A 15,068-nucleotide genomic window follows, 5' to 3' on the forward strand; every position below is an offset into this window, starting at 1 on the left:
AGGGCTTAATTTGTGCCGGATCCTGCCGGAACAAGATCCGGCACCTCGCCGAGTGGATCCGGGACCTCCTCTGTCAAATAGCCTACGTGCAGTGGCGGCCTTAGACATCTGGGGGCCCGTTTCAATATTTCATATGAGGCCCTGCCCTGTTAAACATACTATTATTTGCCAGCTATGTGCCCATGTGTCGCTGATGCTTTAAACCCTGAAAGGACGCAGTAAACGCACTATCCATGCATCCCAGGTACGCACAACACATTAAGTGTTAAAATCACTATCAGGGCAAGAAACCAGGACTTCGCAGAAAAAACGAGGACTGAAGTTGGTTTTCATCAAAAAGCAAAATCATTATGTACATTTTCAGACAAACTACAGGCTTTAACAATATTCTGAATTTAAATTGGCAACAAAAGTAATGAGAGCAAAGTGCTCCGCGTTATTTCAGCACCACGGACAAGGAAAGGACGAGACATGCGGACAGACAGACGTCTACAGGTGCTGATCCTGTCGGTGCTGCGGTGCTGGAGCAGCAGACAGACAGCTGTCTCCTCCATTATTACAATCTGTAAATAAGCTGCCAATAATATCACATTTTAGTTGTGCTCTCGCTGTGTTTTATTTCTCTGTTAAGTTAGGACGTACTCATAGATCGCCTTGGAGGCATTTTAACCCGAGGAAAAAAAAGGAAAGAGGAGGAAAGTGATTGACAGACGTCAATCATCAGGTTACGCAACTGGGCGCACGTCAGGAGGAAAGCAGGAAAAACAAACACTAAGAGAAAAGGAATAATACTGGGAGAAGGAAAACAAGGGTCTATTGATAGTTTGCGGGCCGTTTTCAAAGGTAAGCTACGTTGTTATTGATATTTCCTGCCGTATTATTAATTAGGAGCGATTAGTGTGCAAAGAGAGAGGCCACTTTGGCATTTCTTATTACAAGTGTAACAAGGACCTGTAAGTACACCAAAATACACTATGTATTTACAATGTAAGTACATGTTATTACATACGGTTACATAGGTAATAATTAATTAGGTAGATACACAGGAACAAGGACCCCTTAAAATAAAGTGTTACCTTGCATTTTTATAATCTTTGTTCACGTCTTTATTCTATATAAGCAACAGTTTATTGCATTTTTATAATCTTTGTTCAATGTAGGTCAGAAGGAGGGTCTATTGCCTTTTGTCTTTATATAAGCACAGTATTGCCTTTTTAGTCTATTGTCTTTTTGTTTTATTCAATAGTTCACACTGAAGATTAAATGCATTTTAACAAAAACATGGTTGCTCATTTCAACTTCTTCAAAAAATAAGTTATTTTTCCTTAAATAGCCTAATAGCCGGTATTCAGTTATCTATACGAACAATTAAAAGCCGGCCGGGTCAAAACAAACAAACAAACAAACAAACAAAACTCTTCCAACTTTGTGGACTGTCTGTGAAGACTGACGGGAGTGAAGCCGACCTCATCCTCTGCCTGCCGGTGGGACAAATTGCACTGTCGGATCTGGGTCTCCGTGTCCGGAACCGTCTGCCGGAACCCGTTCGGGATGACTTGAATGGTGCTGAAGCGCTATGGCGCAACGGACACAGAGACCCAGGTTGGACAGCGCAGCCAGGGGAACAGCATGAGGAAGATGATGAACTCAGATAAAAGCCATAGCGACGTGAGCTCTTATACCTCTGAATTTCACCGCATCGGGGTCATTTTTCAGGTGTGTTAAAAGTCATTTAAGCGCCGTTACGCACGCCGCACGTCTCGCCTCCTGTGCGCTCCTCCCCTCCCCCCTCCCCCCCCCCCCCCCCCCGGAACAGCACCCTCTCAGTGTTCCGGGACCTACACATGGACAAATTAAGCACTGAGTATATGGTTGTTATCTTACTCAGTATTTGAGCAAACCTATGCATTTGCTTTTCACCAGTGATCGTGTCCGTGTGATGCCTGTGGTTGTTTGTGACTAGAGCAGTGGTTCCCAAACCTTTTGTGGCCAAGGCACACCAAAGGACAAGTAAAAATCTCAAGGCACACCTATTGTTCAAAATAGCCTTCATAACACGTGTTATCACTTATATCATGTAAAATATCTGTAAATGTGCATAATTATTTAATAATGCCAAATAAAATGTGACAAAGAAAACTAGGCTACATTACTCACAAAATCATATTTATTAACAAAATATTTCAAAGATTAATTTGAAACTTTATCAAATTAGGCTTCATCAAAGCAGCAATACAACCATTTAAACCATACAGGTCACAATAACCGTCCATGGTCCTACAGATTGATCAGCATTGAAACATATTGTGCGAAATATGGGGTTCTCTCTGAGGATTTTTTTTTTAAGAATTGTTTTTAGCTATAGAGTTTGCCTCTGTATTATGAAATGAGCGCATACAAAGTACTGATAGTAAATTAAAAATAATTATTTTTTTGTGTAGTTGTATATTGCAATAATAATGTATGGTTGTCACAAAATCCCACGGCACACCTGGACTTGCCTCACGGTACACCAGTGTGCCGCGGCACACCGTTTGGGAACCACTGGACTAGAGCACTGGAAAAGAGAGTAACGACACCACCATTGACTCCCGTGGTAAGGGTTTTGCGCCCCTAGTGGCAGGATATGGGCATTGCAAAAGAGCCCAGAAAACCCATTCACTCCAATGTATGTGTGTTGCCCACTTGCTTGTAAATTGATGAAAACGGCCGTGTTTTTGTTTTTAGGTGTGGTCATATCAAATTATACTTATAAAATTATATTTATAATTTGTTTATTACAAAATGTAGATTGAAACATTAAAGCAGAAGTAAGCGATCCGGTGGTTTTGGCTAACTTCCTGTCAGCAGATGGAGTTAGCAGTCCCCGCCCTCGTCCCTACGTCACCACATTCACGCGCATCCCTTGGCTGCACACACAGAGAGAACCGCCCCTTTATGCCGTTCTCTCTCCTCATTGGATAAAGGTTGTAGGATAGAAGGAAAGTTTTCTCCTCGGCTTACAGTAGAGCAGAGTGACTGACAGACCCGTGTTTCAGACCAAACACTCTATATAAATGATTGCTGTCGGAAGATAGAATTATTTAAGACTTATATTAACACAAACATTCCGCTTACTTCTGCTTTAATGTAGACAATTGTTTTTTTTACTCGCCTATGTGTTAATGTTTATCTGTAAAGGATCCTCAATGATGCTATTAACGTGGGTGATCAATAAATGTCCTTAAATTATTGAAAATACTGCACTTGCTCATTCACCAACAATGCAGAGATGTCAGTTCTTGGGCGCTTTTGCAATACCCATATTCCTCCATCAGGAGGCGCTTCCATTGGACCAATGCGTGTCGTTACTCTCTTATTCCAGTGCTCTATTTGTGACCAGTTGTGACGTCACAGTAGTCTTGGTGTATTTAGACAAAGCAATCTGAAAGTCACTTTACTGCTCCAGTAGTTTGTTTTCTATATCATTGATTAATCAAAACAGACATATAACTGTCTGACGATGTGTTTATGTTATTGGTTGTACTTTGCTTTTCCTTCAGTGCCAGGCTGCTGCCTGTTGTTTGAAAGTAGAATAAAGAAATCCAAGACAAGTGGAAAAGGAAGTCAGCAAGCAGCGCTGGCAGATGCAAAGACTCAGTGTGAGAAGAGAAAGCTGTAGGATATGGAGCTTGATAGAGAATTAAAAAAAAAAAAACCTTCAGAAAATTGGAACAGGAATTCAAGAAACGCATGAATAGGCATAATAATGAAAAAAACATAGCCCAATACATTTTGTAAATGTTTCATGTTTTTTGATTATTGTAAATGTATTGTGTAAAAAATCAGACCAATACATAAGAAACATGGAATAACTGTATGACACACATTGATTTCTGATCAGTGACTGCTGACTGCACAGATAAAGACAACAGAATCAACTAAGCCTGGCTGTTAGCCTGGTCTGGTCTGGAGCACGCTAGCTGCAGAGAATAAATCACCATAGTAACTTGACCAGGATACAGTTAACCTGCTTTTGAACAACCAATTTGAGGCTAAATTAAGCCAGGATAACCAATATATCCCGGCTTAAAGGTTGACTATGTAGAATTACAAGAACAACAACAGAAAAAGAATTCCAGCAGTCGATTGCCAGACCGTTGCTAGGTAAAACGGGCCATTGCTAGGGACTCCGCTCTGATCAGAGGACAGACAGGAGGAGAACTATGCAGGATATTTACCTTATGTTTCATTTTTACCGTCATTAACAGCATAATAAATGACTTGTAGCTTGTTACAGGGAGAGTGGAGGCTCTCTGCCTTCCACACCGCTGCTGCTCAGAGCCTCAGAGCCTCCGCTGTCACTGCTCTCCTCAAGTTGGAAAAAAAAAAAAAAAAAAAGGAGCTCGCTGGCACCGAGAGTCCGCGACGATAAACGTGTTTATGACAGATAAGACTACACAAATACACCCATCCTAACAAGTATATGATAATCCATTCATCCACCGATTGATTATTAAAAAGGCTTGGTTGGAAACAAACGCATCCGACCGGGAGGAGGCAGGGAAACAGCGGAGAACTGAGCCACATGTCGGCTACAGGCAGGTACTAATGTAAACAGAACGTTGACAGAAAGTCATTGTCGAGCCCGTCAAAAAAATTAAAAATAATAATTCAGACTAAAAAAAATGTTTTAATGGAAAAGCAATAATTTCATTCTGTACCCCTCTAAAGGCCCCCTGGATGTATTATTTTTGAAAAAATATAGCTTTTAATAAATATTCTACATATTCAACCTTTAATCCCTTTTCTAGGTTTCGAACAACAGGCCTCAGCGATGTGATACACATGATGTCCTACTTATTACTGTACTTATTTTTGAATCTTGCTTAAGCGATCAATTTTCTTCATTTTAGGAGTTAAGGTCTATGTTAAATAAGGGCAGAAAACATTTTAATGGATTTCATGTTTTAATCTTTCTGTTATTCTGCTTTGTTTTCCCTGCAGGGTGTGAGAACATAATATTGTTTGTCCAGATGTGGTGAGGTCCTGTCATTGTCCTCCACAGTGAAGAGGAGAAAAGATGGATGACATCCAGATGACTTGTTTGACTGGGGGACCTGAATGATATTTCCATTGTTCGCCATTGCTTTGTAATTAAAATGTATTAAAGGTGATAATTCCAAACACATGTTGTTTTCTTGAATACTTGCCCAGTCAGCACAGTAGAAGTGACACACTGAAACATTTTGACTTTAATCAGTTTTTTTTATTTTGATATAAATCTCTTGCTGCAGTAGTCTACATAGATATACACACAGGTAGTGTATTTACAGGTGAGCTGATATTAAGGGTTTGGTACCTGAAAGAATGTGTCAGGGAGCAGCTAACTGGAGTCCACAACTGATCAGGCATGCATAACTCAGTGGGCACAAACTGCAACAGCAAAGATTAAGTAGCAGGCACTTGTGCATTTAACTGCCGTCCAGATGATTGAATTGATGACTGAGTGAATCTTAATCTTTTTTTAAAATTATAACTTAAAGCAGAAGTAAGCGATATTTTTGTGTTACTATAAGTCTTAAATAGTTATATCTTCCGACAGCAATCACTTAGAGTGTTTGGACCGAAACACGGGTCTGTCAGTCGCTCTGCTCTGAGCCGAGGAGAAAACTTTTCTCGTATCCTACAAGTTTTATCCAATGAGGAGAGAGAACGGCATGCAGGGCTGTGTGTGCAGCCGAGGGATGCGTGTGAATGTGGTGACGTAGGGACGAGGACTGTTATGGTGCGTTCAAGGCAACTCGTATTTTTCCGACCTGTGAAGTTGTACCAGTTCGATCTGGTACATAGACTGTAAAAAAAGACGTACTGGTACGAGTTCACGGGTCGGAAGTTACGAGTGGCCGTTATAGTGACTTTCACAGGTAAAACAGGTCGGAAAAACACGAGTGGGTTGCCTGGAACGCTATAAAGTCGTAAGTCGTGACTTGAAGCTGTAATTTACGGTTTCAAAAGCCTGCCTGGAACGCAGCATTAGCCAAAACGACCGGATCGCTTACTTCTGCTTTAACTGTAAATAAATGAACAGAAGTGAAACATATACATCTATCAATAAAATGTATCAGTATGAATTCTTCTAATGGAAAATGTTGGTGGATCAATCTTTGTAAGTAATTTGTAAGAAAAATATTCAGATCAGTAGCAAGGTCAGATATGGGTACAAATCTTGCACATAGTTCTTGTTAACTGTGATTTTTAATTAACTTCATATTTTACCACAAATCCAGTTTTAACTACACACATGATGAAATGACATTAGCTCTGCAGCTGCAAGGGACAGAATGAGATGCTGCTCCATCGCCGTCCTGCACTAACATGAGATCAATGTCAAACCCTAGTTGTCTTTCTTGTCTCTGCTCATCTTGATCATTGTCTCTGGAGATCGGTAGAGGAAGATGAGTTTGTCATACATGGTCTCCTCCAGCTCCATCTCTCCTGCCTCGCGGACCACAAAAATATCTGTACAGAGTTTCAGGACCCGGTCCACACACGGCAGTTCTTCATACATTATGGACCTGGAGATCCCATTGAAGAATTCCCTGACAAACTTTCCAACGACCAGCACCACTGACATGTACAGGCCGACAATGCTGTTGGGAGGAGCAGAGTGGAAAGCTGTAAGTATTTTGTTTTACTGATCTGTGGAGATGAAACATCAAATGAACAGTACACCAACATCTTGACAAGGTTTTTGCTGTCTACAGTAGCAACCAGGATACTGGGGTCTTCATGATTTACTTAGAACCAATATCATCCCACTACAATGCACAGCAACTTTGACCTTATTTCCTGCCTAGGGAAAAGCACCAGTCTTGGTCTTGGTCTGGATTTTCTTTTAATTTAATTTTAATTGGAAGAAATGTATAAAGACAAGTTTGTGACCTAACTGACTTTGTTCTAGTTACTTCCAAGTAAAACTGCCCTTTTACTGTAATATAAGACTGGAAATCACCCCTCAAATGAAGCAGTATGGATATATTGTACAGTTCCTGAATCCTTGGAGTCCTGTGAGTGTTCCAGTGTTGGTGTTTTGTGTCTCTGATGTTCCTTGATATCACAGGACTAAAAGAAAGTATATGATTTAGGCGGAAATTGTGGGGAAATGTGTGTGATTAAAAGAGCCCCGGTGTTCCCTTTAAAATGTTACCAAAAACAATATTTTTTAAGCACTGACAATATCCTAAATTTGAGCCTAAGCCAAGATGTACCAGCTTCTAAAATGCATTTTTTCCAAGGGGAAGTTCATTTCAACAGCTCATAACTCTAATACAGCTGTGACTCAGGAAGGGTTATCATACTAAAATATCATCTACAGACATGGATGTTTTCAAAAATGATAAGTAACCTTTGCCACATGAGTGGTACTGATATCTGATCTGGCCCATGGACTATGACGAGAATGCAATTAGGTCAAACAACCATCATGATAACAATTTCTTGAAGATGTCTTGTTTACATACCCATGTCCAGCCAGAAAGCCCAGACTGGAGGGGCTGACTTTATCATTGAACACCACCATCTCTATGCTCTGACACTTGTTGTCAGATGATGTGACAACTGGGGAGCACTCCTCCACCACCCACCACTGCTCTGCATCCTTCTCTGACATCCTGTTGACCTGTTGAAGTTTGATTGACAGGGGTCTGAAGAAAGCCAGTGCCCGGAGGTCTGGGCGGTCCGAGAGCTCTGAGGGAACACACACTAGTGTTAAATCAAAGTGTGTGCAGGACTCACCTCTCTGGAGTCTGATACACTCTGTCTGTCTATGCAAGACAAGGCAATTTTATTTGTATAGCCCGTTTTTACCAACAGTTTGTCTCAACAGGCTTTACATCCCATCATCCCATCATCGTGTGTGTGTGTGTGTGTGTGTGTGTGTGTGTGTGTGTGTGTGTGTGTGTGTGTGTGTGTGTGTGTGTGTGTGTGTGTGTGTGTGTGAATAAAAAGAAACCAATCAAAACCCAAACAGAAGTCCAATTGATCATAGTTCAGCAAATGATCATTTGTGGCCGTGTCGATGGAAAATGAATGGTAACTAACCTACTTTCATCCTGGTTGCCATTTTGGACTCTGGTCCTTTGGGACCTCTGATGAACTTTGGAAGCAGATCGTTAATAATCCTACAACAGAATAACATCAATTTAACAACACAATACAGACTGAAAAAACACATGTGAAAACATGGAATGTAACACACAAATTGATCAAATTGAGCTAAAATGACACTGCAGAAGAGACAAAAGGGAAAAGAGCAGCAGGTTGGATATAGACTGAGACTCACACAGGTTTGCTGCTGTTGCCCCGAAGCATGTGGACAATCCCTTCCCTCAAGTCCTCATCCTGGAACTTCACAGTGTTTTCACCCACACTCTCTACGTTCATGGATATGGATGCGTTCCTGAGGAGGGCAGCAGAGAGGGCTTTATTCAATGGATGACTGTTGAATGTAGTCAATGTGCAGCTTCATTACAGTAATTAAAGGGACAACAAGGAGTTTCTATTTGGTTATAAAAAAGTCTCACGTTAATGTGGATGAATCTACGTTACCCACACTTGTTAATGGGCCCATTTTCGATAAATATATTGTTTCGTCTCTATCGTTATTTTGTTATTATTAGTGGTGGCGGAAATGCTGGGCGAGCCGACCAGCGTTTCCTTACTTTGGTCATGAGAATAACGCCGCCGAATCGCCGTTTATGGTCGGAACTACAACGGTATGTGATCGTCTTCCAACCTCTGACTTTAATTCTTGATGAATGAAAACATGAGTCTGTCTTGCGCCGGTCAAAGAATTTCACGGTGCGCACGGAGGCTCATAAATGTAGTGTGAAAACGCTTTGCTTTTCCAAAACTCCTCGTTGTCCCTTTAACCTGCATTACAATTCTACAAAGTAAACAGAAACTGAATGTTTCAGAAGCACTGGCTGCCACCATGTTTCTACAGTATGAGAGTTGATACATTTCTAAAGACTCTAGAAAGAAAAATGACATAATACAAACAGTTCAGGAACTATTGGGCCTATACAACACCAACCACAAGTATTCAGCCCCTCAAATGTTTTCATCTTTTACTGCTTTTATGAATGGAATCAAGGCTTTTTCAACAAAACTTTACACAAAAAACCTGCTACAGCACAGTGTACAGAAGATGTGCAGGAGGTTAACCTACAGCATGGATAGACTGCTGCACTCCCACCTTGACTGATTGATCTTGATTGGTTTTGCTGGATTAAAAAAAAAAAAAAGTTTCCACGTTTTGCCAGAAAATCAGTGAAAGCATTTTGAAACAAGTAAAAGCTTCAGCACCTGAGATGGGAGCGGCTGTGCATATGTCATTATGAGACAGAGCAAAAAAAAGCTCATATTACACCTGAGTTCACCCACAGGTATGTGGGAGTCTCCAAGCGTACAGCTTCATGATGGCGGCAGCATCATGCAGTCAGGATGCCAGGAAGGCCGCTGCAACAACGCTGTCTGCTAGAGAACCATGACTGGGGAGAAGATTTATTTTCTAGCTAGACTGGAGCAAAAGCTACACAGAACTGATTGAAAGGTGGATGATCTGGAGCTGCTTACTCACAGCTCAAACCTCAATCCAAGAGAGCATTTCTGGCTGGATTTAAAAAGGGCTGTTACGTAACATCTGATCTCTGTGCAACCTGACAGAACCTGAACAGTTTTGCAACAATCATCACCAATGGATGGAATCAAATTGAAGTGTGTGCAGATGTGCCAGCCTGGCTGAGACCTATCCACACAGACTCAGCACTGTGACTGTGGCCAAAGTGTAAATCTAAATACTGACCTGAAGCAGTAAAAATGTATGTGGTCACTTATTTCGCATGAGTTATTTTTAATGAAATCTGTTTTCACTGAAATGTTTGAGAATATTTGTTGTAAATTCATGTTAGAAAAGCCAAATTGTATCCACCATTTTACAAAAGCAATAAAAAGGGAAGGTACTGTATGAAACACGTACTGTAGATACATAACTCCCCCCCCCCCCCCCCCACACCCCCCCCACCCCCCCCCCACCCCACACACACACACACACACACACTGACCTGACAAGTGTCCAACGTAATGTCATGTATATGTGAGAGGAGTTGCTGAGTTCCTGTATCATGGCCTCTCGGCTGGCAGGGCTGATGGTCCACAGCAGGCTGGCATCACTCTTCACCTTGGCAACAATGATGTCCTCTACAAAGTATTTCATTAGGAACTGCATGGCAGACTGGGAGAGAGAGTCAGACAAACATTTTAACAAATACAAAAAAAATAAAATCTTCCATAGATTATGCATACAAACTGCCCAACCCTGTTTTTTTTTTACCTTCAATACAATCTACAGTGCATGAAGAAGGTATTCAGACCATTTGCTATGTTGCAGCTTAAAGCAGAAGTAAGTGGTCCGGTCGTTTTCGCTAATGCTGCGTTCCAGGCAGGCTTTTGAAATCGTAAATTACAGCTTCAAGTCACAACTTACGACTTTGTAGCGTTCCAGGCAACCCACTCGTGTTTTTCCGACCTGTTTTACCGGTGAAAGTCACTATAACGGCCACTCGTAACTTCTGACCTGTGAACTCGTACCAGATCGAACTGGTACGACTTCACGGTCGGAAAAATACGAGTTGCCTTGAACGCACCATAACAGTCCTCGTCCCTACGTCGCCACATTCACGGCGTTCCTTGGCTGCACACACAGCCCTGCATGCCGTTCTCTCTCCTCATTGGATAAAAACTGTAGGATACGATAAATGTTTTCTCTACGGCTCAGAGCAGAGCAGAGGGACTGAGAGACCCGTGTTTCAGTCCAAACACTCTATGTAAGTGATTGCTGTCGGAAGATATAACTATTTAAGACTTATATTAACACAAATATATCACTTACTTCTGCTTTAATGTGAAAATAAATGAAATTCTTTTTTCTTTTTTACTTATGTTCATGTGATATTTCAGTTTTTCTTTTTTATCATCAATTTGCATACAATTCTGGGTTTGTGCTGTCATTATGAGGTGCTGATTGTGGATTGATGAGGGGAAAAAATAATTGTATTCATTTTACAAATGGTGAAAAATTGAGGCGGGTCTGAATACTTTCCTTATGCACTGTATACAAAGTTCTACTACATCATCAAGTTATCATTGATGAACATCAAAGGAGTGAGACGGCTGCTCTGGAATTGATTGCAGCCCAAACATTATGGGAATTTTGTTCAAATATTTCAAGACATGACATTTCTCTTCTTCAGTTTCTTGTTTAATAATCTGGTGACACAGTGCTAATTCAATCAAAATGAGCTAATACCATTAGACTCAACAACAGTGTGACCCAACCTGATCTCACAGAAATGCGTGAAATGACCACGAACACCTAGTACCAGATTCCGTGCTCCTTTCACGTAATGTGTTAAATTACGTGAAAGAAGCACGGAAACAGTCTCCACTGAAAGCCAATGAGTCCAAATTCCGTGAGATGGCCACGCAAACCGTGTCGTGGTGGATGCACGCATTTTCAGCTTCAAAGACAACACCCCCAGTGCGTCAACAGCCTGACGAACGGTCACTGTCCCTCCTCGTCACATGCTTGACTCATTAGGTGCCCGTTTTTTTTTTTGTTTTTTTTTTACTTTTCCTTAAAGCTTTATTGAACCTGATGCTGCTGTGTCTGACGTAGTTTACAGCAAGGACGTCCTTTCGGTTATCTATTTATTTATTTATTTAGTGATCATGGTGTTTGGTGCAGAATAATCAATCAATAAATAAATAAATTAGGTCGGATGCTACGTCAGACCGGGGGCGGAGGGGGGGGGTTGTGGATTCTACAGGTGAAGACCACTTCCGCGTTCAAAAAGCTGCTCTGTTTAATCAATATTCTGAAGAAAGATCTGATTATTAGCCATAACGCTGTAACCATCCAAGGAAGACTGTGTAACAATATTATGTGCTTCTGCTGAGTCCAAAAGCCCTTTGTAATATCAACTTTATTTTAAGAAAACACGCTTTGTTTCCAATGTCATATCACGGAGAAGCACTACATTACCCATAATCCTCATATTTCTCAGCGACGTGTCTGATTGGTTGAGCTTGCTGTTACCAGCAAATGAAAAAATAAAACAAATTGAGCTTATATTATTTTCTTAGTAACTAAAAGGTCTTAACATCTTTTTTGTTTTCAACATTGAATAAAAAAATGGTGCTATATTGTTAAAATTCAACAATAAAGTGCATACAAGTTGGCTTGACTTCTTTCGTTTTTTCTTTTTTTTCATAATTTTCACCAGCATCTTTCTGGTCCACATCACATCACATTTAATGTAATTTAATTCAATGAGTGACATTTTATTTTTTATCTGAAAAACATTATTATGAATTCAAGGGTCAGAGGTAACTGATTAGTGTTAAATTTAACCTTTTTGACCCTGTTTCCTTGAATAAATCACTAAGACTTTGATGCGGGAAGCTGAGATTTTGATTTGATTTTGTTCAGAGCACTAGGGACAAAGTTTCTGTAGAATTTCAGACCTGTCGGACGTCCAGAAGGGTCACAGCTGACCGTCCAGGCTGGTTTCTCGGCCTTCAAAGCCTAGATTTAGAAGCCTTTTGTCTAATAACGTTATACATCCTTGGGGTTATAAGGCTGAAAGTTTCATGTATTTGTCCGGGGGCCTAAGGCCATCCACCATGTGCAATTTCAAACCCGTGCAACCTTCACAAGTGTCAAAGGTCTCTGATCTGTGACCTTTTTGACCCCGTTTCCTTGAATAAAACACCAAGACTTTGATGCGGGAAGCTGAGATTTTAAAATGTGGTCCAGAATGTCTAGTAGATTGTGTGTGCAAAAGATTCAGAGCTCTGTGACATTCAGAAGGGTCACAAATAGCCAAAGAGCAATGCTGCTTTCTCTGACCTCTTATTAAAGGAGAAATGTTGCAATTCTTTAATAGCTTCCAGATGCTTTGGCCTATCAGGCTGAATTTTTAGCTAAAGGAGCTGGTGTACGATCAGGAAGTAGAGGAGCTGTGCATAAAGCCAATTGGTAAGTGTCAAAGGTCACAGGGGTCAAACATCAAAGTGAATCCAGCCATTCCTGCTTTTTCTCAACAAAACATACACGCTTTAAGTTATCATCATGAAATATAAATATGTTCTATATCAGAGAGTCCTCTATCAGAATATTTTGGTCCCGTTGCTCTAGGGGCCCCGGGGGGCCACTTGGCTTTCCCATGCTCCCACAGAGTTGGGCCTCGGGGTGATGGTTAAGGGCCTCACCATGAGTCCACAGGCCAAGTTTCAAGTGATTTGGTCGGTTTTCTATGGAAACGGCGGCCTCAAGGATACAGAGGAATGCGGCTGTTTGAAGCCCCGCCTCTCGAAAAGTAATGGCTCAATCAGGACCGAACACACATCTACGCGTTCGTCTTGGGCCCCCGAACCATATATTACGAAATCAGAACTGTACGACTTTTGGAAATGTGTTTTGTCTATTTCGGCTTTTCTGACTAAGAGGGTCTCTCACGCTATAAGTCTGACAGACACTGAGTCAGAAAAGCCGAAACAGACAAAACACATTTCCAAAAGTCGTACAGTTCTGATTTCGTAATATATGGTTCGGGGGCCCAAGACAAACGCGTAGATGTGTGTTCGGTCCTGATTGAGCCATTACTTTTCGAGAGGCGGGGCTTCAAACAGCCGCATTCCTCTGTATCCTTGAGGCCGCTGTTTCCATAGAAACCGACCAAATCACTTGAAACTTGGTCTGTGGACTCATGGTGAGGCCCTTATCCATCACCCCGAGACCCAACTCTGTGGGAGCATGGGAAAGCCAAGTGCCCCCCCGGGGCCCCCCGGGGCCCCTAGAGCAATGGGACCAAAATATTCTGATAGAGGACTCTCTGATATACAACCTATTAATATTTCATGATGATAACTTAAAGCGTGTATGTTTTGTTGAGAAAAAGCAGGAATGGCTGGATTCACTTTGATGTTTGACCCCTGTGACCTTTGACACTTACCAATTGGCTTTATGCACAGCTCCCCTACTTCCTGATCGTACACCAGCTCCTTTAGCTAAAAATTCAGCCTGATAGGTCAAAGCAACTGGAAGCTATTAAAGAATTGCAACATTTCTCCTTTAATATGAGGTCAGAGAAAGGAGCATTGCTTTTTGGCTATTTGTGACCCTTCTGAATGTCACAGAGCTCTGAATCTTTGCACACACAATCTACTAGACATTCTGGACAACCTATCAAAATCTCAGCTTCCCGCATCAAAGTCTTGGTGTTTTATTCAAGGAAACGGGGTCAAAAAGGTCACAAATCAGTGACCTTTGACACTTGTGAAGGTCGCACGGGTTTGAAATTGCACATGGTGGATGGCCTTAGGCCCCCGGACAAATGCATTAAACTTTCAGCCTTATAACCCCAAGGATGTATAACATTATTAGACAAAAGGCTTCTAAATCTAGGCTTTGAAGGCCGAGAAACCAGCCTGGACGGTCAGCTGTGACCCTTCTGGACGTCCGACAGGTCTGAAATTCTACAGAAACTTTGTCCCTAGTGCTCTGAACAAAATCAAATCAAAATCTCAGCTTCCCGCATCAAAGTCTTAGTGATTTATTCAAGGAAACAGGGTCAAAAAGGTTAAATTTAACACTAATCAGTTACCTCTGACCCTTGAATTCATAATAATGTTTTTCAGATAAAAAATTAAATGTCACTCATTGAATTAAATTACATTAAATGTGATGTGATGTGGACCAGAAAGATGCTGGTGAAAATTATGAAAAAAAAGAAAAAAAGAAAGAAGTCAAGCCAACTTGTATGCACTTTATTGTTGAATTTTAACAATATAGCACCGTTTTTTTTATTCAATGTTGAAAACAAAAAAGATGTTAAGACCTTTTAGTTACTAAGAAAATAATATAAGCTGAATTTGTTTTATTTTTTCATTTGCTGGTAACAGCAAGCTCAACCAATCAGACACGTCGCTGATAAATATGAGGATTATGGGTAATGTAGTGCTTC

The 15,068-nt window shown here is 41.0% G+C and overlaps 1 protein-coding gene across 1 annotated transcript; it reads right to left on the bottom strand.

The window, feature by feature from the left end:
• Positions 1–6,330: 6,330 nt before the first annotated feature.
• Positions 6,331–10,276, bottom strand: LOC146960830 (piezo-type mechanosensitive ion channel component 1-like; the record flags this gene model as incomplete). Its single annotated transcript, XM_085772021.1, has 5 exons — positions 6,331–6,632; positions 7,503–7,728; positions 8,083–8,162; positions 8,324–8,440; positions 10,107–10,276. Coding segments are annotated over 5 exons (849 nt in total), but the record flags the coding sequence as incomplete, so codon positions are not given.
• Between the last annotated feature and the right edge of the window lie 4,792 nt (positions 10,277–15,068).

The sequence above is a fragment of the Trachurus japonicus genome, unplaced genomic scaffold, assembly GCF_045865225.1.
Source record: "Trachurus japonicus isolate A0001 unplaced genomic scaffold, Traja_1.0 AP029953.1".
NCBI classification, from domain to species: domain Eukaryota; kingdom Metazoa; phylum Chordata; class Actinopteri; order Carangiformes; family Carangidae; genus Trachurus; species Trachurus japonicus.